Genomic DNA, 26,496 nt, shown 5'->3' with positions numbered 1-26,496 from the left:
AGTCGACTTCCTGGAATTCTGTCAGTTGTGAGATGATTAGTTAAATTAATTAAAGCAATCGATTCTCCAAACTGACTGACACATTTCTCTACAACATTGAGAAACTTGTCTACATCTTCATCCAATTTGGAGAGAGACGAGTCGGCAGATTGTTTCTCAAAATCATCTGGTAGTAAACGTAGAGGATCAGACTGCAGCATGTTAGACAACTGCAAGACAACACGATTAATAGGAAAAACAGAACAAATAGGAAATGATTGGTGCGACCTGGTTGTTCAGTTTGCATTCGTTTTCTGCGTGTCTACAATGTGTACGTTTTGTATGTGTGTGCCGGGAAGAAAGGTCTACATTGTTATAATTTACTATCTACACATTCATGTTAATATTTATATCAACACACACACACACACACACACACACACACACACACACACACACACACACACACACACACACACACACACACACACACACACACACACACACACACACACACACACACACACACACACACACACACACACACACACACACACACACACACACACACACACACACACACACACACACACACACACACTCACACTGATACATATGTGTGTTTGTGAAGGCTCGAGTTGGTATGGCGTGTCGTGTGCTCAAGCAGTACCTTTTTCAGTATCAAGGATACATCAGTGCTGCTCTTGTGTTGGGTGGTGTTGATATCACTGGACCTCATCTGTACAGTATTTATCCTCACAGCAGTACAGGCACGTTGCCGTATATGTGACGATGGAATCGGGTTCACTTGCTGCGATGGCTGGGTTTGAAGCACATTACCATCCTGACATGGAGGTAATCAGCTTGTTGTTTGTCTGTCTGTCTGTCTGTTTGTCTGTATGTCCATATGTTTGTTTGTCTGTCTGTCCATCTGTCTGTTTGTCTGTCCATCTGTTTGTCTGTTTATCTTTACATCTGTCTGTCTGTCCATCTGTCTGTCTGTCTGCTCATCTGTCTGTCTGTCTGTCTGTCCATCTGTATGTTTGTCTGTCTGTTCATCTGTCTGTCTGTCTGTCTGTCCATCTGTCTGTCTGTTTGTCTGTTCATCTGTATGTCTGTCTGTTCGTCTGTCTGTCTGTTTGTTTGTCTGTCCATCTGTCTGTTCATCTGTCTGTCTGTCTGTCTGTCTGTCCATCTGTCTGTTTGTCTGTCCATCTGTCTGTCTGTCTGTCTGTTCATCTGTTTGTCTTTCTGTTTGTTTGTCTGTCAATCTGTCTGTCTGTCTGTTTGTCTGTCCATCTGTCTGTCTGTCTGTCCATCTGTCTGTTTGTCTGTCCATCTGTTTGTCTGTTTATCTTTACATCTGTCTGTTTGTTTGTCTGTCCATCTGTCTGTCTGTCTGCTCATCTGTCTGTCTGTCTGTCTGTCCATCTGTATGTTTGTCTGTCTGTTCATCTGTCTGTCTGTCTGTCTGTCCATCTGTCTGTCTGTTTGTCTGTTCATCTGTATGTCTGTCTGTTTGTTTGTCTGTCAATCTGTCTGTCTGTCTGTTTGTTTGTCTGTCCATCTGTCTGTTCATCTGTCTGTCTGTCTGTCCATCTGTCTGTTTGTCTGTCCATCTGTCTGTCTGTCTGTCTGTTCATCTGTTTGTCTTTCTGTTTGTTTGTCTGTCAATCTGTCTGTCTGTCTGTTTGTCTGTCCATCTGTCTGTCTGTCTGTCCATCTGTCTGTCTGTCTGCCTGTTTTCCATGTCTGTCTGTTTGTCTACTGTCCATTACAGGAGGAGGATGCCAAGTTATTGGTACGCAATGCAATAGCAGCCGGAGTTTTCAATGATTTGGTCAGAACACAAACATTCTCTACCTCCACATAATGACTTTACCCACGTTATCCTTGGTTGATATCAATAGGGTTCTGGTACCAACATCGACTTGTGTGTTATCACGGCTGACAAGACAGACTACCTCAGACCTTTCGATGAAGCCAATGTGAAAGGAGAGAGGTGAAACCATTAGAACGTCGTCCACCACAATCGTGTTTAATCAATATGTCATGTGTTACAGACAAGAAGATTACAGCTATAAGAGAGGAACAACAGGTATTGACATGTTAGTGTGTTGTGTGGTGCTTACATTATTTGTTGTTGTTTACATCACTATGTTGTTGTTGTTTACATTATTTGTTGTTGTTTACATTATTTGTTGTTGTTTACATTATTTGTTGTTGTTTACATTATTTGTTGTTGTTTACATTATTTGTTGCTGTTTGTTAGCTGTTTTGCATGAGCGTGTCGTTCCTTTCCATTTGAAGTGACAGACAAGCAAGTGAGACAGCTGGTAGAGGAACAAATGGAGACATAGAGATTAATGTAGAGGAAATGGATGGTGATAGAAAACTGGGTGTTGAATAGATTAATGTTGATAAAGAGAGAAAATGATGGCTTGTAGACTGATCTGTGAAAGATGCTTGATGTTGTCACTTAATTAATAGTTGTGTGTGTGTGTGTGTGTGTGTGTGTGTGTGTGTGTGTGTGTGTGTGTGGTGTGTGTGTGTGTGTGTGTGTGTGTGTGTGTGTGTGTGTGTGGTGTGTACCAGTGATCGTAAAAAAATAAATGTAATTGTTGTATTAACATAAACATGAATACAAAAGCATAAGAAAGCATCCAAATGTAACACATGACTTGCCTGCATCAACAGTAAACCATATGATCAGCCATGCAGACAACAAAGTGACAAAGTCAATTATTCTATTGTCCACCGTTCTGTGTTTTCAGTCTCTCTTGACGTTTAACCACCTCATCTCTTATTGCAGCAGCACAAATTGGCATGGAAAGCTGATGACAAGCAGACAAGATGATACCAACAACATTGCTGGTACCGACAGCAGCAGCTTTTGTTCTCAGTATGGCGTGTAGCTTGCTGTGAGATGCAGTAATTGAGGAAGTGAGTGAGTTGAGTTCAGGCATTGTGTATCCTAACTCGAGTCCAACATCACTCCACTGATCACAGGCAAGAGCACTGACTGTACGCATGACATCTCCTACATCAAATGAGTATTATGTACAATACAAATGTTCACTACACTTTCGAAACTGCTGGATAGTAAAAACTCACAAAGACTCATTGACAGCATAGAATATCTAACATGCATTTTTACAATATGACACATGTGCGTCTGTAAAACACACACCATCATAGACTTAGTAATAAAAGACATAAAGATATGAAGAAAAATGAGAAATGAAGTAAAATTAATAAACAAAGTCACAGAGACATAATTGATTTACATGAGATGAGTTTGTGTAAAAATGATTCAGTGAATGTTGACAGGGTACACCATACAACATGCCAAGCAACCAGCATGGACACAGTAAACTGACCAAAAATATTGGAAACAAAGAAATTGCTTTCAGGGCCAATCTGCATACAGATGCTACGGATACTGTGATAAGATGGTCCCTTGACCAAAACAGACTATAGGAAATGGGCTAATTAATAGACAGAGAATTTGCCATTTCCAGTACCATCAGAGAGCATATATACTGTATGTCATATTCTATAGTACCATATGTCCTCCCATTACATTCTCATAACACTGATGTCAGATTGTCGGTGACTGCTTGCTTATTCATCAAGTCTACTTTTGCACCTAATCCTCATATAGTGCTGCTACTGGAAATAGAACCTAGCTTTTAAGAAACACACACACACACACACACACACACACACACACACACACACACACACACACACACACACACACACACACACACAACTCGTAACACTGTACCTGGTGGCTGCATTAACAACCAAGCTTCAGAAGCCACTTGATCTTCACCAACCTGCAAGAGAAGAGAATGTTGCTACACACACAATTCCATTCCATCTGAATCAGTAATAAATGCCAAAACCAAATTGTTATGTGACCTCACGTGTAAGTATTGTGTGTATCTATTGTATGTAAATTGAATGTATTAACACAATACAAACAAACAAATAAAGATACATTATTGTATTATTTAAATACAAATACAACCAACTCAATCAGAAAAATGAATCAAAGTCAAAAGTCATGCTGCTGTACATGTGAACAATGTGTGTGCTTGTCCTACTCTATCAGTTGCTGACATTCTGAGACGTCGCATTTCCTTCTCTTTCTGTTGGATTTCGTTTCTCAAAGTCGTCACTTCAATCTCATGGTCCAGGGATGATTGTCTTAATTCTTCTTTCATCTTCTCCACTTCACTCTGCAGTTCAGCAATCTATGCAACACAAACACAACTTGGCAAACAGACAACTAGAGATGAAAAAGTCACATTACTTTCTCTTCATATTGATGTCTCATGATAGACACGTCTCTCTCCACATAGAGACGAGATCTCACTGTACAAAGAAGAAAGTCAATTTAATGCAGAAACAGAGATACAAAGTTCAAAAAGATAAAAACTCACACAAACTATTATCACCCAGATATGTAGAGAAGAAGACAACAGTAAAATATTATTAACTCATTAACTGATTCTATTGACAAATGGACAGACACACTCACACACACACACACACACACTCACACACACACACACACACACACACACACACACACACACACACACACACACACACACACACACACACACACACAAAACACACAATAAAACAAGCAGACACATCACCTCAACCCAAATGTTGAGAGGAAAAGAAGTGAGAAGATCAAAAGCAGCACATCACTACAATAGCTCCACAGACAAGATAACAAGCAAATCATTCAACAATATCAATCTAACCTCACACCAAAATCATCACATTAAATCAAAAGAAGAAAAAACAAAAAACACAAATTAATTGTTTCTTTCACTTACATCTTATGGCTTCTTCCATCATCTCAACCACATCACTGTGACCCTCTTTCTTGGCAATCTCCAGTGGTGATCCTTCACTCTCACTATCCCACAATGACATCAAGTTAGTAATATTATTGACTGAAGGATATTGAATGCATCACCTCTCATGTTGGGGACTCGCTCCATGTTTTAGGAGAACATCAACACAACACACACGACCATAACGGGCAGCATGCCACAGTGGTGTACGATCATCATTATCATTGATATCAACAGGAACAGAACAAGACACAAGTCTCTCTACAATGGTCACGTGATTATACATTGCAGCATAATGGATGGCTGTCCATCCCGCCTGAGTAAACAAGAAACCGATAAGATAGTGAGAGAGTGTTTATGTTAAAATATATTAAAGCAACAGACATTCCATTCAACACACACAATGAGACATTCAATAGAATGATCAACACACAAACACAAACAATAGCAAAATCAATGCATTACACTCACAAATATGTTTAATACATGCACAACAGACACCACAATATCAACTCAACCTCTCAATACTCAAACTCACACCATTAGTCTTCTTCATCACATTAATATCTTTGACATTCAGTAAAAGATCAATGATGTCTTCTGATCCAATCCTTGCACATACAATCAAAGCTGTACATCCAAACTGCATACACAAGAATGTATTATTATCATTATTCCTTCATCACACTGTACACATGCTGAAAGAGAAAAGAAAATAGAAAATGAAGACGACCTGATAAGACAATAACTACTGCAAAAATAGTCTCCAACAGTCCAAGTTGAATGAAATAAAAACCAACAAGATTATTCATCTCTGCATGCAATGGCTGCTTCAGCCAGTCACAAGTCAACACTGCTGCCTCTTGACCAGCAAGAAGAAACCAAAACGTTGATTGTTGGATTACATTGTTACATCTAGTTGATATCTATCATCTTATCAACAACACATCACACTTTCACACACTCAATCAACTCACCCAGTTGGTCCCATTAACATCTGCTGATTTAGTGAGTAGAAACTCAACCATTTCCTTCTGATTATTCTTACACGCTTGTATCAGAAGAGTGTTCTATTTTGAGATCAAACGACATGCAGTTCATTTCAACATCCAATACACACATTATAACTCACAACACATACCCCAAGGAAATAACGCCTATTGATGTCAACTTGCATATCCAAAAGACGCGTTACTGACTCAATATCACCTCTCTTCACAGCTTCACTCAATTCATCTTTTTCCTATAATTGAAACACCTGGTATCTTTACATATTCTAAAACTTTTACAAATTGTCCCACCTCTAACAATTTCCTGGTCAACCAAATGTTAAAGTTTTAGTTGCCCAGTCATTATTATGGTTGCCCATGAACTATAAATCCATTACCTTATTCCACCAACATATAGAATGTACAATCATGTCGTGATGACTATGAATGTCACATCTATAATGTATAATTGTGCTATGACCGTCGACCAACATTTGTCTGTCACACTAACAGATGCTCATTACAACCACGTTTGTGTCCAATCTCTGTGAAAATTGTCACGTGCATTTATGACAGCCCAGCCCTTTGAAGGGATCAACCCTAAAGCAATTTGTTGCATTGCAAGAGTCCGAACGTAGTACTTGCCTGATAACCGAGCACTGATAGCATCATTAGTCAAAAACAATGGGCCATAAGTCTATTATGCCATGGAATTTCAAACATCATAGGAATGTGGACGTTGCATACAGTAGTTAGTCGCAAAGTGTAACACTGTTGGACAATGTCCTAAAAGTACAAATCTCGCATTTTCTTGCCTCTGGAGTGCCAGTAAGATTGTAGAGTTCCTATTTTTCATTTCCAATGTTTTGTTGGTGATTACTACTCACTCTGATGACTAAATCTTCAGATATGGTGATTTTTATGTGAACTACAGATTACTTACCCCTTAGTGCATGCACACGAGGTAAATAGTATAGCATGCTAACTACAGTACCAAAACATGGCTGTAAGTGTGTACTACTTTAACAAGAAACTGGGTAATTTAGAAGTGAAGTGTAAAGTGGTCCCTTCAACACATTAGTGAATCTCAAAAGATGATATGTCAACCACAGCTTCCATCTGCATGCATAGACTTGCTCAGAAAGGAAATGTCATGCTGGTAGGGAGGGTAGCTGTCAGCTGGTTGTCCCTGCCCAACCCTAGTCTGCTGTTGCAGTTGTCTGCTCATATTTCTGGTTGGCCAGGGCGACCGAGCAACCGATTTGTCATACACTGAAGTTTATAACACACAACACATACCTGCATACTGAAAGAACTTCCCATCTCTAAAAGACACGTTAATGACTGAACTCCACCTTCCCCACCACTTCACACAATTCTTTTTTCCTTCAGTGAAATGGCCAGAACCTCTAAATATTCTAACACTCTCAACTCTACACAACAAACAAACAATTACACTCCACTACACAAAACAACCCACAAACAATTACACTCCACTACACAAAACAACCCACAAACAAAAACAAAAATGCAAATACTTCCCAACAACGTGACATCATCTCGTTTCTATCATCCAAATAAATTTCTCAAAATTACACAATAAATGCACTAATCGTGTGCTAAAGATAAGCTAGATCAAAACTAGACAGCATACAGAGAGCACAAACCTCAAGCCATTAACAACTGTTTTCGTGGCAACTATTTTGAAAAGCTTGTGTTCACCATAGCATGTATATAGTACAAATACTGTTAGTCAACACAATGCGTCCATAATAGTTGCATGGAGATGGTAAGGGTGACCAGACGCAAAATAGGACGTTATCTCACTTTCTTGTAAAAAAACTTTTAAGAGAAGACGACGCCTCGAAAGAGCACCCTGATTCGGACTAAAGTAAAGTACCCTAATGTTGGACACCTTGTACACAATCGTATGTGCCTCATAAATAAAAGTGTAAATTCAGCTCCTCTTTATAGCTAGTTTACCTTTACCTGTCAGTAGTACTACAACAACGTTTGCAAGCCAGAAGCAGAAGTTGAAGCTTCGATATTTACAAATAATGAAGGCAAGTCTAGCTGCTCTTTCGACCTCGTGTCGTGTCTCATTATGACTACACGGTTTCCAAACAATGTCTAAAGCCTTTCTACAGTTTGGACAGTTTGGACAAATCCAACATTTGCTCAAATCAAGCATTTCATCGAGGTTAGGCACCAGCAGTGAAACCATCGATTACAACGCGGTTTGTCACAGCCAATCCAACCTCCTTTGTGTTTTCTGTATCTTGGTAGTAGGATCACTTAATCCACTACACAGGGCGCCGTCGTTGCTGCTCTCACCACGTTGTACGTGCCCACTCTTAGCTTGGTAAGCATCACATTCTTTTGTTTGTGCCTTTCCTGCCTTTCTGATGATTTCTTTTTCTTGCATCTTTTGTAAAGACTGTAGGTTTCCTAGGGTCACACATTCATGCTGCACAAAACATATTGCATTTGGCAACACGAAGTAGGTGTGTACAAGTCAAAACGTACGCATTTGTGCTCTACTCGCTTGGATCTAGCTGATCAGCAAACAACTCTGAGACGGTGAGACGAAGTGCTTGCTAGTGCAACTTAGTTTAGTTTGCCTGATCGCTTATGTGTGCGCTTCTTTGGGTCGATACCATTGACTGTCCAACATTAGGGGCGTCCAACATATACTAGGGGACTTTACCCTTTTATTTAAATAAAAATCCCAAAACTCATCACAATTGTTCAACGTTCTCTTAGCATTTCGTCAAATTTGATCAAATCTATCCACAAACAAACCAACCAACGCCGATACAAACATAACCTCCAATACAGAAAGAGCATCAGTTGCCCGCCAGTCCAGTTATCTCTAGAGTATGTTTCACTTCTCTATCATCATCATCACACACAACCTTCTCACACATTGCAATCTAGCTACACGACTAAAGCGTTAACTTGACAATAGACGATGTACTCACCGCATACACGCCAGCCACAACGAAGTGAAAAAACAAAATCTTACCGATACACCCGGGGACTCCTGTCGACGCATGCTCGCCACGCTTACACACGCTTGTGTGTTTTTGTCACGTGATATAGTCTTGTGCCAAATATCAATTTCGCTATTAAACGCATAAAAACGACAATCAAAACACAAACATTATAAAATTTTATTTTAGGCAATTGATAGTCTTGCGTAGCCGGACGCCTTTCCGCCGCGTCCCTTTCCGCCGCGTCATACTTCCGCGCAAAAAACACAAAGCAATTGATATCAACTATACTATCAGTTGACGTCCTGGAATTCTGTCAGTTGTGAGATGATCATTTATTAAAGCAATCTTCAAACCGACTGACACATTTCTCTACAACATCGAGAAACTTGTGTACATCTTCATCCAATTTGGAGAGAGGCGAGTCGGCAGATTGTTTCTCAAAATCATCTGGTAGTAAACGTAGAGGATCAGACTGCAGCATGTTAGACAACTGCAAGGCAACACGATTGGTAGAAAAAACATACCAAATAGGAAATGATTGGTGCAACCTGTTTGCTCAGTTAAATACTAACATGAATGTGTAAATGGTAAATTATAACAATGTAGACTTTCTCCCCCCCGGCACATACCTATTAATATCAACACATACACACACACGCAGGCACGCACGCACGCACATATTTGTGTGTTTGTGAATGTGTGTGTGTGTGTGTGTGTGTGTGTGTGTGTGTGTGTGTGTGTGTGTGTGTGTGCGCGTGTGCACGTGTGTGTGTGTGTGTGTGTGTGTGTGTGTGTGTGTGTGTGTGTGACAGTGTGTGTGTGTGTGTGACAGTGTGTGTGTGTGTGTGTGTGTGTGTGTGTGTGACAGTGTGTGTGTGTGTCTGTGTGTGTGTGTGTGTGTGTGTCTCTGTGTGTGTGTGACAGTGTGTGTGACAGTGTGTGTGTGTGTGACAGTGTGTGTGTGTGACAGTGTGTGTGACAGTGTGTGTGTGTGTGTGCGCATGTTGTGTTTAGATTTGTTAGAAAGTTGCTATATACTATCTGTGCACAATTTATTGACCTCTGATGCTATTCTCTTGGCTTCATGAATTGCAAGGAATTCATGCATTGCATCCAGATCAAAGATTCCAAATAGAAATGATGCACCATAATGCCTGTTCAAAGCCTTTTCGCTAGATTCATTCTCCTTCCTACTCAATGCTCTACTGCATGTTGTACAGGTAGAATGGCTGGGCATCATGCTTCTGTTGTGTGGATCACTGAACTGATTAGTTCCAGTCATGCAAATGATGCTTCCTTTCTCTGGGCTGACATGAGGGAAGATCAGCCTAGTGCAATCTTGACGGGATAGCTCTCTTACAGATCTACGCAGGTCAAATGTACAACGTGAGGCGCAGCCTAGACAGCTCCTGCTACGTAAGGTTTCCTAGCGGAAGTGCCTTCGCTAATTGCTACTAGCTAACCTCTTCTCCAACGTGAATGAAACAGAAGCAGGGAAGTTTATAAACATGCTTTCAGCTGAAAAGAGCGCGAAATTGAACAGACGGGGAATTGCACTGTGACAAGTGCGACACCTGCAAACTCACGTGCAGGATAGCCGCGGCGCGTGTACTAAAAAGTCAAGCACGTGAATCTAGAATTTATCCGGGATATTTATCCGGGACTTGAAATAACCGGGCCTAAAAAAAATTCGCCACGGTGGACGATTTTGAATCGGCGCTACACGGGTCTGGGAGGTCGAGGCTACATGTCGTGTGCTATCAACGCCACCAGACATAAGAGCAGCACTGACGCGTATCCTTGATACTGAAAAAGGCACTGCTTGCATGAGCACACTGGACCTCATCTGGACCTCATGGCAGTACAGACACGTTGCAATATGTGATGATGGGATCGGGTTCACTTGCCGCGATGGCTGGGTTTGAGGCACATTACCATCCTGACATGGAGGTAATCAGCTGGTTGTCTGTATGTCTGTCTATTTGTTTGTCTGTCCATCTGTCTGTCCGTTTGTCTGTCTGTTTGTCTGTTTGTCTTTCCATTTGCCTGTGTGTCCATCTGTCTGTCTGTTTGTTTGTCTGTCTGTCTGTCCATATGTCTGTCTGTTCGTCTGTACATTTGTCTGTCTGTCTGTCTATATGTTTGTCTGTCCATCTGTCTGTCTGTTTGTCTGTCTATCTGTATGTCTGTCTCTCTGTCTCTCTGCCTGTCTGTGTCTGTCTGTCTGTCTGTCTGTCTACTGTCTATTATAGGAGGAGGATGTCAAGTTATTGGTACGCAATGCAATAGCAGCCGGAGTTTTCAATGATTTGATCAGAACACAAACATTCTCTACCTCCACATTTCCCAAGTTATCCTTGGTTGATATCAATAGACCAACATCGACTTGTGTGTTATCACGGCTGACAACCTCAGACCTTTTGATGAAGCCAATGTGAAAGGAGAGAGGTGAAACCATTAGAACGTCGTCCACCACAATCGTGTTTAATCGATATGTCATGTGTTACAGACAAGGAGACTACAGCTATAAGAGAGGAACAACAGGTATTGACATGTTAGTGTGTTGTGTGGTGGTTATATTATTTGTTGTTGTTTACATTATTTGTTCTTGTTTACATCACTATGTTGTTGTTTACATTATTTATTGTTGTTTATATTAATTGTTATTGTTTACATTATTTGTTGTTGTTTACATGACTATGTTGTTGTTGTTTACATTACTATGTTGTTGTTGTTTACATAATTTTTTCTTGTTGTTTACATTATTTGTTGTTGTTTACATTATATATTGTTTGCATCACTATGTTGTTGTTGTTTACATTACTATGTTGTTGTTTACAGTACTTGTTGTTGTTTACATTACTATGTTGTTGTTTACATTATTTGTTGTTGTTTACATTATTTTTTGTTGTTTACATTGTTTGTTGTTTACATTATCTTTGTTTTATCACTATGTTGTTGTTGTTTACATTATTTGTTATTGTTTTTATCACTATGTTGTTGTTTACATTATTTGTTGTTGTTTTCATCACTATGTTGTTGTTGTTTACATTATTTGTAGTTTACATCATTTGTTGTTGTTGACATTATTTGTTGTTGTTTGTTAGCTGTTTTGCATGAGCGTGTCGTTCCTATTCCATTTGAAGTGACAGACGAGCAAGTGAGACAGCTGGGAGAGGAACAAATGGAGAGATAGAGATTAATGTAGAGGAAATGGATGGTGATAGAAACCTGGGTGTTGAATATTGATGGTAATAAGGAAAGTAAATGATGCATTGTAGACTGATCTGTCAATGATGCCTGACAACATGTCACTATAGTGTGTGTGTGTGTGTGTGTGTGTGTGTGTGTGTGTGTGTGTGTGTGTGTGTGTGTGTGTAGCAGTGATCATAAAAATTGTTCTGAATGAAATCCATTGTATTAACATAATCTATTCTATTGCAATAATCCCATTAACATACGAAAGCAGCAAGAAAGCATGTAGCATTACAAACAGAAAAGATGTGCCTCCTACCAAAAGGTAACACATCACTTGATCAACACTAAACCATATGATCAGCCATGCAGACAACAAAGTGACAAAGTCAATTATTCTATTGTCCACCGTTCTGCGTTTTCAGTCTCTCTTGATGTCTAACCACCTCATCTCTTATTGTAGCAGCACAAATTGGCAAGGGAATACGCCGGCAAGCAGACAAGATGATACCAACAACATTGCTGGTACCGACAGCATCAGCCTTTCTCCTCAGTATCACATTTAGTTTGCTCGAAGGTAAAGAAGCTGACAATGTCACTGTGGGGAGTTCAGACATTCTGTATCCCAACTCAAATCCAACGTCACTCCACTGATCACCAGCCAGAGCAACAACAGCACGTATGACGTCTCCTGAATCAAATGAGTATTGTATTAGACATCATTGGTTCAGTAGACTATCGAAAACTGTTGGACTGTATTGTAAGCTCACAAAGACTCATTGACAGCATAGAATATCTAACATGCATTTTTACAATATGACACATGTGTGTTTTACAGAAAACACACACCATCATAGACTTAGTAATAAAAGACATAGAGATATGAAGAAAAATGAGAAATGAAGTAAAATTAATAAACAAAGTCACAGAGACATAATTGATTTACATGAGATGAGTTTGTGTAAAAATGATTCAGTGAATGTTGACAGGGTAAACCATACAACATGCCAACCAACCAGCATGGACACAGTAAACTGACCAAAAATATTGGAAACAAAGAAATTGCTTTTCAAGGCCAATCTGCATACAGATGTTATGGATACTGCGATAAGATGGTCCCTTGACCAAAACAGACTATAGGAAATGGGCTAATTAATAGACAGAGAATTTGCCATTTCCAGTACCATCAGAGAGCATATATACTGTATGTCATATTCTATAGTACCACATGTCCTCCCATCACATTCTCATAACACTGATGTCAGATTGTTGGTGACCGCTTATTCATCAAGTCTACTTTTGCACCTAATCCTCATATAGTGCTGCTACTGGGAATAAAACCTAGCTTTTAAGAAACACACACACACACACACACACACACACACACACACACACACACACACACACACTTCACACCTGGTGGCTGCATCAACAACCAAGCCTCAGGAGCCCCTTGACGTTCACCAACCTGCAAGAGAAGAAAATGTTATGTACACAATCATCCATTCCATCTAAATCAGTAACAAATGCCAAAACCAAATTGTTATGTGACCTCACGTATAAGTATTGTGTGTATCTATTGTATGTAAATTGAATGTATTAACACAATACAAACAAACAAATAAAGATACATTATTGTATTATTTAAATACAAATACAACCAACTCAATCAGAAAAATGAATCAAAGTCAAAAGTCATGCTACTGTACATGTGAACAATGTGTGTGCTTGTCCTACTCTATCAGCTGCTGACATTCTGAGACGTCGTATTTCCTTCTCTTTCTGTTGGATCATATTTGTCAACTTCATGACTTCACTCTCATGGACCAGGGATGATTGTCTTAATTCTTCTGTCTTCTTCTCCACTTCACTCTGCAGTTCAGCAATCTATGCAACACAAACACAACTTGGAAAACAGACAACTAGAGATGAAAAAGTCACATTACTTTCTCTTCATATTGATGTCTCATGATAGACACGTCTCTCTCCACATAGACACGAGATCTCACTGTACAAAGAAGAAAGTCAATTCAATGCAGAAACAGAGATACAAAGTTCAAAAAGATAAAAACTCACACAAACTATTATCACCCAGATATGTAGAGAAGAAGACAACAGTAAAATATTATTAACTCATTAACTGATTCTATTGACAAAATTGAAATGGACAGACACACAGACACAAAACACACAATAAAACAAGCAGACACATCACCTCAACCCAAATGTTGAGAGGAAAAGAAGTGAGAAGATCAAAAGCAGCACATCACTACAATAGCTCCACAGACAAGATAACAAGCAAATCATTCAACAATATCAATCTAACCTCACACCAAAATCATCACATTAAATCAAATAAAGAAAAAACAAAAACACAAATTAATTGTTTCTTTGACTTACATCTTATGGCTTCTTCCATCATCTCAACCCCATCACTGTGACCATATTGCTTGGCAATCTCCAGTGGTGATGATCCCAACTCACTATCCCACAATGACATCACGTTAGTAATATTATTGACTGAAGGATATTGAATGCATCACCTCTCATGTTGGGGACTCGCTCCATGTTTTAGAAGAACATCAACACAACACACATGACCATAACGGGCAGCCAACCACAGTGGTGTACAACCAGCATTATCATTGATATCAACAGGAACAGAACAACACAAAAGTCTCTCTACAATGGTCACGTGATTATGCATTGCAGCATAATGGATGGCTGTCCATCCATCCTGAGTAAACAAGAAACTGATAAGATAGTGAGAGAGTGTTTATGTTAAAATATATTAAAGCAACAGACATTCCATTCAACACACACAATGAGACATTCAATAGAATGATCAACACACAAACACAAACAATAGCAAAATCAATGCATTACACTCACAAATATGTTTAATACAAGCACAACAGACACCACAATATCAACTCAACCTCTCAATACTCAAACTCACCAAACCACTCTTCTTCATCACATTAATATCTTTGACAGTCAGTAATAGATCAACAATATCTTGTGATCCAATAATTATAGATACAATCAAAGCTGTCTCTCCATCCTGCATACACAAGAATGTATTATTATCATTATTCCTCCATCACACTGTACACATGCTGCAAGAGAAAAGAAAATAGAAAATGAAGACGACCTGATAAGACAATAACTACTGCAAAAATAGTCTCCAACAGTCCAAGTTGAATGAAATAAAAACCAACAAGATTATTCATCTCTGCATGCAATGGCTGCTTCAGCCAGTCACAAGTCAACACTGCTGCCTCTTGACCAGCAAGAACAAACCAAAACGTTGATTGTTGGATTAGATTGTTACATCTAGTTGATATCTATCATCTTATCAACAACACATCACACTTTCACACACTCAATCAACTCACCCAGCCAGTCACATTAACATCTGCTGATTTACTGAGCAGCAACTCAACAATCTCCTTCTCTTTATTCCTACACGCTTGTATCAGAAGAGTGTTCTATTTTGAGACCAAACGACGTGCAGTTCATTTCAACATCCAATACACACATTATAACTCACAACACATACCCCAAAGAAATAATGTCTATTGATGTCAACTTGCATATCCAAAAGACGCGTTACTGATTCAATATCACCTCTCTTCACAGCTTCAAACAATTCCATTTCCTATAATGGAACCAGCCGGTATCTTTACATATTCTAAAACTTTTACAAATTGTCCCACCTCTGACTATTTCCTGGTCAACCAAATGTTAAAGTTTTAGTTGCCCAGTCATTATTCTGGTTGCCCATCAACTATAAATCCATTACATTATTCCAGCAACATATAGAATGTACAATCATGTCGTGATGACTATGAATGTCACATCTATAATATATAATTGTGCTATGACCGTCGACCAACATTTGTCTGTCACACTAACAGATGTCCATCACGACTACGTTTATGTCCAATCTCTGTGAAAATTGCCACATGCATTTATGACAGCCCAGCCCTTTGAAGGGATCAACCCTAAAGCAATTTGTCGCATTGCAAGAGTCTGAACGTAGTATTTACCTGATAACCGAACACTGATAGCATCATTAGTCAAAAACAATGGGCCATCGATCTATTATGCCATGGAATCTCAAACATCATAGGAATGTGGACGTTGCATACAGTAGTTAGTAGCAAAGTGTAACACTGTTGGACAATGTCCTAAAAGTACAAATCTCGCATTTTCTTGCCTCTGGAGTGCCAGTAAGATTGTAGAGCTCCTATTTTTCATTTCCAATGTTTTGTTGGTGATTACTACTCACTGATGCCTAAATCTTCAGATATGGTGATTTTCATGTGGACGACTGATCACTTTACCCCTTACTGCATGGACACGAGGTAAATATTATAGCATGCTAACTACAGTACCAAAACATGGCTGAGTGTGTAATGCTTTAACAACAGAAAACTGGATAATTTAGAAGTGAAGTTTGAAGTGGTCCCTTCAACACATTAGTGAATCTCAAAAGATGATATGTCAACCACAGATTCCATCTCACATGCATAGACTTGCTCAGAAAGGAAATGTCATGCTGGTAGGGAGGGTAGCTGTCAGCTGGTTGTCCCTGGCCAACCCTAGTCTGCTGTTTCAGTTGTCCGGTCATATTTCTGGTTGGCAAGGGCGACCGAGCAACCGATTTGTCATACACTCAAATTTATAACTCACAACACATACCTGTCTACTGATTTCATTTCCCATCTCTAAAAGACACGTTAATGACTGAACTCCACTTTCCCCACCACTTCACACAATTCTTTTTTAGTTCAGTGAAATGGCCAAAACCTCTAAATATTCTAACAATCTCAACTCTACACAACAAACAAACAATTACACTCCACTACACAAAACAACTCACAAACAAAAACAAAAATGCAAATATTTCCCAACAATGTGACTTCATCTCATTTCTATCATCCAAGTAAATTTCTCATAATTACACAATAAATGCACTAATTGTGCGATAAAGATAAGCTAGATCAAAACGAAACAGCATACAGAGAGCACAAACCTCATGCCATTAACAACTGTTTCCATGGCAACTATTTTGAAAAGCTTGTGTTCACCATAGCATGTAGTACAAATACCGTTAATCGACATAATTTGTCCATAATAGTTGCATGGAGATGGTATGGGTGACTAGGAGTGAAATAGGAAGTCATCTCACTTTCTCGTAAAAACTTTTAAGAGAAGCCAAGCCCTCGAAGGGCACCCTGATTCGGACTAGAGTAAAGTACCCTAATGTTGGACACTTTGTACACAATCATATGTGGCTCATAAATAAAAGTGTAAATTCAGCTCCTCTTTATAGGTGGTTTACCTTTACCTGTCAGTAGTACTACAACAACATTTGCAAGCCAGAAGCTGATGTCAAACCTTCGATATTTACGAATAATGAAGGCGAGTCTAGCTGCTCTTTCGACCTCGTGTCGTGTCTCATTATGACTACACGGTTTCCAAACAATGTCTAAAGTCTTTCTACAGTTTGGACAGTTTGGACAAATCCAACATTTGCTCAAATCAAGCATTTCATCGAGGTTAGGCACTAACAGTGAAACCATCGATCGCAACGCGGTTTGTCACAGCCAATCCAACCTCCTTTGTGTTTTCTGTACTTGGTAGCAGGATCACTTAATCCACCACACAGGGAGCTGCCGTTGCTGCTCTCACCACGTTGTAAGTGCCCACTCTTAGCTTGGTAAGCATCACATTCTTTTGTTTGTGCCTTTCCTGACTTTCTGATGATTTCTGTTTCTTGCATCTTTTGTAAAGACTGTAGGTTTCCTAGAGTCACACAGTCTCTACTGTTCACGTTGAATAATTCATGCTGCACGAAACATATTGCATTTGGCAACACGAAGTAGGTGTGTACAAGTCAAAACATACGTGTTTGTGCTCTACTCGCTTGGATCTAGCTGATCATGAGGAGCAAACAACTCTGAGACGGTGAGACGAAGTGCTCGCTAGTGCAACTTAGTTTAGTTTGTTTGATCGCTTACGTGTGTGCTTGTTTGGGTCGATACCATTGACTGTACAACATTAGGGGCGTCCAACATATACTAGGGGACTTTCCCCTTTTATTTAAATAAAAATCCCAAAACTCATCACAATTGTTCAACGTTCTCTTAGCATTTCGTCAAATTTGATCAAATCTATCCACAAACAAACCAACCAACGCCGATACAAACATAACCTCCACTACACAAAAGAGCATCAGTTGCCCGCCAGTCCAGTTATCTCTAGAGTATGTTTCACTTCTCTATCATCATCATCACACACAACTTTCTCACACATAGCAATCTAGCTACACGACTAAAGCGTTAATTTGACAATAGACGATGTACTCACCGCATACACACCAGCCACACGAAGTCAAAATACAATACGCCAGGGGGCGTTCCAAATGAGCACGTGATGATTTTGAATCGGCGCTACACGGGTCTGGGAGGTCGAGGACGACGATCGCAAACGTCTGCGTCAGCGTCGTACTGTGAACCGGGCTTAACTTCACAATAGACGATGCCCTCGCCGCATACACACCAACCGGACCTACAAGGAGGTGAAATAAAACCTTCCCAATGATTCTTGTCAACGCATGCTCGTCATCAATTACCACGTGATTGTGTGTTTCTATCACGTGACAACGTCGTACACTCCACAACACATACAACGTAAACACAAACATTTAATACAAATTTTATTTAGGCAATCGATTAAGAATCATAAAAACAATGCAAATATAATTGATATCAACCAGAATGTTAATTCGACTTCCATTGGAATTCTGTCAGTTGTGAGATGACGATTAGTCGTATAAAGCAATCGATTCTCCAAACCGACTGACACATTTCTCTACAACATTGAGAAACATGTCTACATCTTCATCCAATTTGGAGAGAGACGAGTCGGCAGATTGTTTCTCAAAATCATCTGGTAGTAAACGTAGAGGATCAGACTGCAGCATGTTAGACAACTGCAAGACAACACGATTGATAAGAAAAACAGACCAAATAGGAAATGATTGGTGGGACCTGTTTGCTCAGTTTGCATCCGTTTTCTTCGTGTTTCTCTAAATACTTAAGCAACTCGACGAGATGACGAGGAAACTGGCAAACGTTGAAGTAGGGTAAGACTTCGACAGCAGATTGTTGCAGTGCCAACTGCCCATCTAGATGCACCATCCGTCCTGCATATAAGAGACATTAATCTCACACACACACACACACACACACACACACACACACACACACACACACACACACACACACACACAGACACACAGACACACACACACACACACACACACACACACACACACACACACACACACACACACACACACACACACACACACACACACACACACACACACACACACACACACACACACACACACACACACACACACACACACACACACACACACACACACACACACACACACACACACACACACACTAAAAAGTTTAGTGCCTACCTACCGTTTGTACTAAGAAACTGGTCTGGTGTTTGATTGAGCCTTCCAAACCACATGACAATAAGATACTCCAAATCATTCTTCTGTTGTTGTGTGAGTGGTGAGATGGCCCATGCAAGTTCTAAATTGGGTGACACGGATAGCTTTGTCTTGACGCTCACTTCTTGCTCGACCCAAGCCGACATGGAACCACCTAGTGTTCCATCATGATTCAATAGAGTACTAAACCGTCTCTTCACTTCACTCTGAATAGACGAGAAGTGACCGTGTTGCATTTCCTGGAGGGAAAAGACTCGACCCGTCGTCGGCACTGTCTGGTACATCTAGACAGCAACATGTTGCTACATGCATTCGATGGTAATCGATGGACAGTACTGGTGACTTACACCCAGGAGACGATCGAGGTAGAAAAAAGCGACGTGAGCTATGTGTCTTCGTTTGGAATAAGTGCCAGGTTCAACCTGAACAACAACGTTAGTAGTTGATAAGCACGTACTGCACATTTGTGTCTGTCTATTGGATAAGATGTCAAGACTTGTTCACTGCCTATCTGTTTGTCTGTCACTTGGTCAATCTGTCCATGTGTGTGTGTGGGTTGTGTGTGTGTGTGTGTGTGTGTGTGTGTGTGTGTGTGTGTGTGTGTGTGTGCGTGTGTGTGTGCGTGTGTGTGTGTGTGTGTCACTGTGTGTGTGTGTGTGTCACTGTGTGTGTGTGTGTGTGTGTGTGTGTGTGTGTGTGTGTGTGTGTGTGTGTGTGTGTGTGTGTGTCACTGTGTGTGTGTGTGTGTGTGTGTGTGTGTGTGTGTGTGTGTGTGTGTGTGTGTGTGTGTGTGTGTGTGTGCGTTCTACTTCAATTTCACACCTTAAACCAAGCTTTCTCTATGTGATCTCCTGACACTGTGACGAGTACGTTGCCACCATTCGAGTCATCAGGAACTTTGCTCTGATCCGCAACATTCACTATCCCAGTGCGTAAGAGAGTTATCCACGATGTGTCTGTCATGCCTGGCCAGCCCAGATCTTGCATTAGACGATACTCACGTTCAATCCTCACTTTGAGTTGTGACCTCATAATATCATCTGAAAAATAGAAATCTGGAATAAGACTCACAGACAGAGATAAGCAAACAAATACATGAACGAATAGACAAAGAAATAAACACAATAAACAAACAGAGGTGAACTAACAGAGACACACTAATAGACAGAAATAAATAAACAAATAAAAAAGCAGACAAACAAGCAAAAAATAAATAAACAAACAAAGAAACAGACGAGTACAAGAGACAAACAAACAGACACATAAGTAGTCAAACAACAGAAGTAGATAACCTGCACAGAACACCAAGACAAACAAACTTACATACATAAACACAAATAGACAAACAAAACATGCAAATAGACAAACAAACAAATAAACAACCACACAAACACAAATAAACAAATGAGAAATATATGTAAACATGAAGACAAACAGACAGACAGAACAGACAAACAAGCAGATAAACAAGCAGACAAACAAGCAGATAAACAAACAGACAAACAAGCAGATAAACAAGCAGATAAGCAAGCCAAACAAGCAGATAAACAAACAGGTAAACAAGCAGATAAACAAACAGATAAACAAGCAGGTAAACAAACAGATAAACAAGCAGATAAAAAACAGATAAACAAACAGATAAACAACACATAAACAAACAGATAAACAAGCAGATAAACAAGCTAAACAAGAAGATAAACAAACAGACAAACAAGCAGATAAACAAACAGGTAAACAAGCAGATAAACAAACAGGTAAACAAGCAGATAAACAAACAGATAAACAAACAGGTAAACAGGCAGATAAACAAACAGATAAACAAGCAGATAAACAAGCAGATAAACAAACAGGTAAACAAGCAGATAAACAAACAGATAAACAAGCAGGTAAACAAACAGATAAACAAGCAGATAAAAAACAGATAAAAAACACATAAACAAACACATAAACAAGCAGATAAACAAGATAAACAAGAAGATAAACAAACAGACAAACAAGCAGATAAACAAACAGATAAACAAACACATAAACAAACAGACAAACAAGCAGATAAACAAGCAGATAAACAAGCTAAACAAGCAGATAAACAAGCAGATAAACAAACAGGTAAACAAGCAGATAAACAAACAGGTAAACAAGCAGATAAACAAACAGGTAAACAAGCAGATAAACAAACAGATAAGCAAACAGACTAACAAGCAAATGTAAAAACCAATGAACTTGCAAACAAGTGACGTAATTAACAGTACAAACATAAACAAACACAAAAGTTGCATTTTATCGTATCAATCACATACCAATATCACAACTCGTTGCACCAAAACGAGTCACATTACCAACAGCATCCTTGCTGCGTGTCTCCTTCAACGCAAACACGTCGTTCCTCTGACTCGAAATAGACCGATTGCCGGTGTACATGCGCGAGGCGACTCCATCCTGTTTAATGTAAACGTTCGTGCCCTCGTGCCTCACGTATCCCGTCGTGCCGTTCTTAAGAAATGCGACCGACCAACCGGTACGAGAATGATGAGGCACCATAACAAATGCCTTGCATATCGCGTCTCTGTCGCACTTGTGTTTGGCATCCGGCAAGCCGTTGACGGCCAACACGCAGCCCCATTTCGCACGAGTTCGACGGCAATTATAGTCGTACATTCCCGGAAAATCGACGTCAATAATCTCGTTGTAGCCATCGTTGATATCGCTCGTTTCTTCCTTCTTGTTCGTGTCTTGATTTCGTGCTTTTTCGATTCGTGCTGCTTCTTTCTGTTGGTAATTCGTTGTGTTGAGATCATTAAAGAGTGACATTCTGTCTGCGGCTTCGTCCTCTTCTCTCTCCTTTTGCTCTTCGACGAGATAAATATTTCGTAGACTATTGGACACAAACGATAGACTCATGTTTCTCTCCGACAAAAGCGAGTTTAGTAAGTTTGTTATTTCACGACTTTGCTCCTTGTTCAGTTCTTGATTGACAAGTAAAAGAGGCGTCAACATGTTGCTGTATGCGCCTTTGAGATTCGATAATAAGTTGTAGCCGGTGCAGACAAAGTTGTGGCATGCAGACTGCCATGAAACGAGACTTGAGATGATGCAGTCGTTGTCGATCTGACAAGATGGTTCACTTGATGTCACACTGTCCACGTGTGTTAATTTTAATCGATCGCCAATCATTCGAAACTGGGTTAAATCGAATGGTTCGATACGTACCGAACCGATTGGAGAGCGACTTAAAAATGAGAGTAAGTTGAGAAGATTCGCACTCAACTAGAACACGTCGACATCCAACTTTCGTTATTGATACAATTAAAAATAGTTATTTATGACTCACTTCTAGTCTCTGTTTCAATGGAAGTAATTGTAATTGATCTATTGAAACAGATTTGCCATATTCTGTTGCAAGTAGTACGTTTTGACTATTTACATCTGAACTGTCGTCGGATGCTCGAACACATCGACCAATTATCTGTAGAAAATATGGACGAATGACAATGGACACACACACATGGACACACACACATGGACGCGCGTGCACACACACAGACACACACACACCGACACACACACAGAGACAGACACACAGAGACAGACACAGACACAGACAGACACAGACAGACAGACAGACAGACAGACAGACACACACAGACACAGACAGACAGACAGACAGACAGACAGACAGACAGACAGACACACAGACACACAGACACACACACACACACACACACACACACACACACACACACACACACACAACTCACCTCCACAACGTTCTCATTTCTCAAATCGATCAACATCGATATTTCCCTCAGCAATCTGTATCTTCCCAGCATGACACATTCCGCAACACTCATCCTTTCACCACAATTTCTCACCATCTGTCCATTACTCTTCACACTCTTCACGAGAACCTCTTTCGCGCCGAACAAACCTCTCTGCACAACCTTCGCCGACCCGACAGCCACCGTACTAACAATCCGGATCGCATCAATATGAGAACACCCCAGCAGAGGTCCATTTCTCAATCGAGAAGACACGCGGTTTCTGATTGGTCGAACAACTTGGCTCCCGCCAATTTCTTTCAGCTGATTCTCAAGACCGTCTCTTTCCGCCAAAGCTTCACTTAATTCGCCGTGAAGGTCGGTGATAAGACTCTGGAGGTGTGTCAGCTCCTGCCATCGCCTCTGAGGGCGGTAATCGGTCGAGAGGACGATTCGCTTGTCGGATTCGAAGAAAACCACCAGAACGGACGTGTATAGTGAGACAGAAAAGAGCGCAAATATAACAAATATCATAAAAAGATCCCGCGGCCGCTTGACTGTGGCAAAGCCTTTCATGGCGGGGCGGGGTTTGTGGGACACCCCACGCAACACAATCTGTTGTTTGCGACATCCCGGATGTGATGTGTGATACAGGAAGTCGATTGTGTACACACATAATTTGCGACAGACGCATATTTTAGTGGTTGTGTTGTTATATTACCAGCTGATTTTCTTGCGTCACTGAACCCTGCTGATGATGTATTAGTACTTCACCACGCGCACCTAATTAACCGCGCTGAACGTCAAACACGCCACCTGGGACTAAAAAATCGCTGTGCACGCAGTAAATACACAATGACGTAAGAGTTCAATTCACATCTCATACACTTTTTATATCTAGATGCCGCAATACGATTCGTCCAGTTCGCACAATCACTTTCAATTGCCCGGATAACAACTGTTTCTACCGGAAGTAACCTTGGGATTGGGCGATGTTGATCACGTGATCTCAACTCTGAAAGAGACGAGAGTCGCCATGCGTTGAGCTCGCTTCACTCGAGCATGAATTCAGCCGGAGACGTAGCCCTCAGACTAGAGGGATGGATATCGATATGCGGTACGAACAGGTTTCTATGGTTTCACGTTGCTATGCTGAACGTCCAACTGCCGTCCTTCCAGATAACTCCGAACAAGCCCAATGGAAGAAACGCTACTGCGTTCTCTCACAAGACGATCGCCGCCTCCGTTTCTTTGAGAACAAAGAAGTAATCGGCACATTTCGTTTTCAAATACCCGGATGTGCAACCATAATTTTTTTCCTTTCTTTCTCGTTTCGAGCAGACAGTCGTCGTCTCGTCGCCAGTGCCGGTCGCGCGATTAGACAACGATGAGAAGGAGCAGCAGACAAGTGAAGATGGTGAGTCGCGTGTCGTCACAGCGACTGTAAGGTTTCTCTGTTTGCAGAGAGCAAATCGAGCGTCAAGCAGGCGCTGAAGCCTGTCGATGGCTCCGTGCGTCGTCAACCGTCCGACCACTCAGACTCGGAGGAGCTAAAGCGCGTACCCAATCAGTCTGACGCCTCGACGTCGGTGAGTTGCCCGTCTTGTCAGTCAATATGCCGAGCAGAATGCGCGCGTCGCGAGAAACGGCAACGAAACGACGGTTTGTCGCGTCGGTGCGCGTTTCGCCGGTCGTTCGATCGATAGCGCGTTGTACAAATAGTGTTTCTTGTCGTTCGCTAATGAAATGGCGGCGATAAGAGGTTTGAATAGTAGTTGATATCAATTAAATTGGGGTTTTTTGAATAATTTCCGGAAATGCCGTTCGTATGGAGTTGATTGATGGGTTGTTGTATTACGGCGGCCGGTTGTTTAGGTTCCAGATAGGTAAGAGTCAGTTTCAATGCAGAGTGGATTGAGTCAGTTTTTGTGATGTCGGCCATTAGCCTGACCAAATGTGTGAGGATCTTCAAGTGTAGAGCAACCTTGGCTCTAAAACTTTCTGTCTCTTAAGACTGGCTACATGCATATACATTTTAGTTAAATTTTGTAGATTTTTAAAATTAAAATTAATTAACAATTTAATTTTTAAAGTGTGGCACTGTAGTGTGTCATTCTGAAGTCCGACCGTTTTATAAAATGTCCACCTAACTACAGTGTATAACTTTTATAATCAATTTACTCTGCAGCGAAACCTGCATCGTAGTAATTGATCAGAACAGACAGATGGACGGATGGACAGACAGACAGACAGACAGAAAGACGACAGACATGAACAGACAGACAGACAACAGACAGACAGACGGATGGACAGACAGACACAGACAAACAGACAGACACTCAAACAGACTGAAGGACTACCAAGCATGCCGTCATCTCACTCTTTCTTTGCTAATCCCTTCACATCCATTATCCACATGGATAATGTGTGAGGATCTTCAAGTGTAGAGCAACCTTGGCCCTAAAACTTTCTGTCTCTTAACACTGGCTACATGCATATACATTGGCTAAATTTTTATAGATTTTAAAATTACTTATTGATTTCTAAAAATTAAAGTTAATTAACAATTTGATTTGTAAAGTGCGGCACTGTAGTGTGTCATTCTGAAGTCCAACAATTTTATAGAATGTCCACCTAACTACAGCGTATAGCTTTTAATGTAATCAATTTACTCTGCAGCAAAACCTGCATCATAGTAATTGATCAATACGCGTTTGCTTCAGCCCAGACAATATAATACGATATAATCAGTGTTCTCCCAGGATCTTTTGGCAGAGCGGGCTGCTCTGCCTTGTTCTAAGCAATTAAGCTTTTAGCTAAAGTAGATCATCCAGATGCCAAGACTTGGGGATCCAAGTAAGCTTATTAAATTAATTAACTAAGAAAGCCGGTGGCATCTAATTGTGCAAAACACTAACACTTTTACACCCACGCATGCAGCCCTTAAACTAACCATGCTTTCACAGCTGGTGTTCATGTGCAAGTTGGTGTTTAACTGCCATTGGCGTGGCATTGGGTAACGCCCACTTTACGGAGTATTCTGCTCTGTCTTCTAGGATTTCTGGGGAGAACACTGAATATAATACAATATAATACAATAGCCAGATTGTATCCATTTTTATATCGTGTGTATCACTGATCTGGCCACCTTGTAGC

The 26,496-nt window shown here is 40.5% G+C and overlaps 5 protein-coding genes and 1 long non-coding RNA gene across 6 annotated transcripts in view; 3 read left to right on the top strand and 3 right to left on the bottom strand.

The window, feature by feature from the left end:
- Positions 1-592: 592 nt before the first annotated feature.
- LOC134191629 (proteasome subunit beta type-7-like) lies at positions 593-2,574 on the top strand. The gene is given in 6 exon segments (XM_062660252.1): positions 593-760; positions 763-834; positions 1,760-1,819; positions 1,890-1,981; positions 2,043-2,077; positions 2,252-2,574. Coding segments are annotated over 6 exon segments (438 nt in total). The 5' UTR covers positions 593-622; the 3' UTR covers positions 2,293-2,574.
- A 2-nt stretch (positions 2,575-2,576) lies between these two features.
- Positions 2,577-5,508, bottom strand: LOC134190844 (ankyrin repeat and SOCS box protein 11-like). The gene is made up of 7 exons (XM_062659369.1): positions 5,398-5,508; positions 4,982-5,175; positions 4,839-4,921; positions 4,301-4,362; positions 4,092-4,241; positions 3,770-3,821; positions 2,577-3,019 (listed from the first exon to the last, which is right to left on the bottom strand). Exons 1-7 carry the CDS (start codon positions 5,506-5,508, stop codon positions 2,727-2,729), a joined length of 945 nt encoding a protein of 314 aa, XP_062515353.1. The 3' UTR covers positions 2,577-2,726.
- A 5,108-nt stretch (positions 5,509-10,616) lies between these two features.
- Positions 10,617-12,039, top strand: LOC134191630 (uncharacterized). The gene is made up of 4 exons (XR_009971819.1): positions 10,617-10,794; positions 11,097-11,292; positions 11,354-11,388; positions 11,952-12,039. It is a non-coding gene; the product is annotated as an uncharacterized LOC134191630 (long non-coding RNA).
- A 140-nt stretch (positions 12,040-12,179) lies between these two features.
- On the bottom strand, positions 12,180-16,899 carry LOC134191077 (ankyrin repeat domain-containing protein 29-like). The gene is made up of 10 exons (XM_062659638.1): positions 16,747-16,899; positions 15,602-15,700; positions 15,438-15,530; positions 14,999-15,103; positions 14,583-14,776; positions 14,440-14,522; positions 13,986-14,047; positions 13,777-13,926; positions 13,456-13,507; positions 12,180-12,730 (listed from the first exon to the last, which is right to left on the bottom strand). Exons 1-10 carry the CDS (start codon positions 16,768-16,770, stop codon positions 12,438-12,440), a joined length of 1,155 nt encoding a protein of 384 aa, XP_062515622.1. The 5' UTR covers positions 16,771-16,899; the 3' UTR covers positions 12,180-12,437.
- Positions 16,900-18,689: 1,790 nt separating this feature from the next.
- LOC134191398 (uncharacterized) lies at positions 18,690-23,926 on the bottom strand. Its single transcript, XM_062660009.1, has 8 exons — positions 23,341-23,926; positions 22,914-23,048; positions 21,883-22,849; positions 20,408-20,625; positions 19,933-20,007; positions 19,551-19,869; positions 19,101-19,255; positions 18,690-19,042 (listed from the first exon to the last, which is right to left on the bottom strand). The coding sequence occupies exons 1-8, from the start codon at positions 23,914-23,916 to the stop codon at positions 18,875-18,877; spliced, it is 2,613 nt and encodes an 870-aa protein (XP_062515993.1). The 5' UTR covers positions 23,917-23,926; the 3' UTR covers positions 18,690-18,874.
- Positions 23,927-24,349: 423 nt separating this feature from the next.
- Positions 24,350-26,496, top strand: part of LOC134191424 (ras GTPase-activating protein nGAP-like) — a 20,741-nt gene continuing 18,594 nt past the window's right edge. Inside the window, exons 1-4 of the mRNA XM_062660042.1 lie at positions 24,350-24,457; positions 24,520-24,605; positions 24,682-24,748; positions 24,805-24,929. Coding sequence (XP_062516026.1) covers positions 24,403-24,457; positions 24,520-24,605; positions 24,682-24,748; positions 24,805-24,929 — 333 coding nt within the window. The 5' untranslated portion in view covers positions 24,350-24,402. The remainder of the gene's footprint in view (positions 24,458-24,519; positions 24,606-24,681; positions 24,749-24,804; positions 24,930-26,496) is intronic.

This window comes from Corticium candelabrum, chromosome 15 (assembly GCF_963422355.1).
Source record: "Corticium candelabrum chromosome 15, ooCorCand1.1, whole genome shotgun sequence".
Classification (NCBI taxonomy): Eukaryota; Metazoa; Porifera; class Homoscleromorpha; order Homosclerophorida; family Plakinidae; genus Corticium; species Corticium candelabrum.
Note: the sequence above shows the minus strand (reverse complement) of the source record. Positions and strands in the feature narration are given on the sequence as shown.

Bases quoted from the DNA above. Each gene is read 5' to 3' on its own strand.
- LOC134190844 (XM_062659369.1), bottom strand. From the start codon at position 5,508: ATGCAGTTTGGATGTACAGCTTTGATTGTATGTGCAAGGATTGGATCA. The intron at 5,176-5,397 runs GTGAGTTTGAGT...TTGTTTACTCAG, and splicing joins TGATGAAGAAGACTAATGGT to GCGGGATGGACAGCCATCCA. The intron at 4,242-4,300 runs GTAATGTGACTT...TGTGTTGCATAG, and splicing joins GACATCAATATGAAGAGAAA to ATTGCTGAACTGCAGAGTGA.
- LOC134191077 (XM_062659638.1), bottom strand. From the start codon at position 16,770: ATGGGAAATGAAATCAGTAGACAG. The intron at 13,508-13,776 runs GTAGGACAAGCA...CTTCTCTTGCAG, and splicing joins GAATGTCAGCAGCTGATAGA to GTTGGTGAACGTCAAGGGGC. The intron at 12,731-13,455 runs GTGTGAAGTGTG...CATTTGATTCAG, and splicing joins GTTGTTGATGCAGCCACCAG to GAGACGTCATACGTGCTGTT.
- LOC134191398 (XM_062660009.1), bottom strand. From the start codon at position 23,916: ATGAAAGGCTTTGCCACAGTCAAGCGGCCGCGGGATCTTTTTATGATA. The intron at 23,049-23,340 runs GTGAGTTGTGTG...TATTTTCTACAG, and splicing joins GAAATGAGAACGTTGTGGAG to ATAATTGGTCGATGTGTTCG. The intron at 20,626-21,882 runs GTATGTGATTGA...TCTATTTTTCAG, and splicing joins TGCAACGAGTTGTGATATTG to ATGATATTATGAGGTCACAA.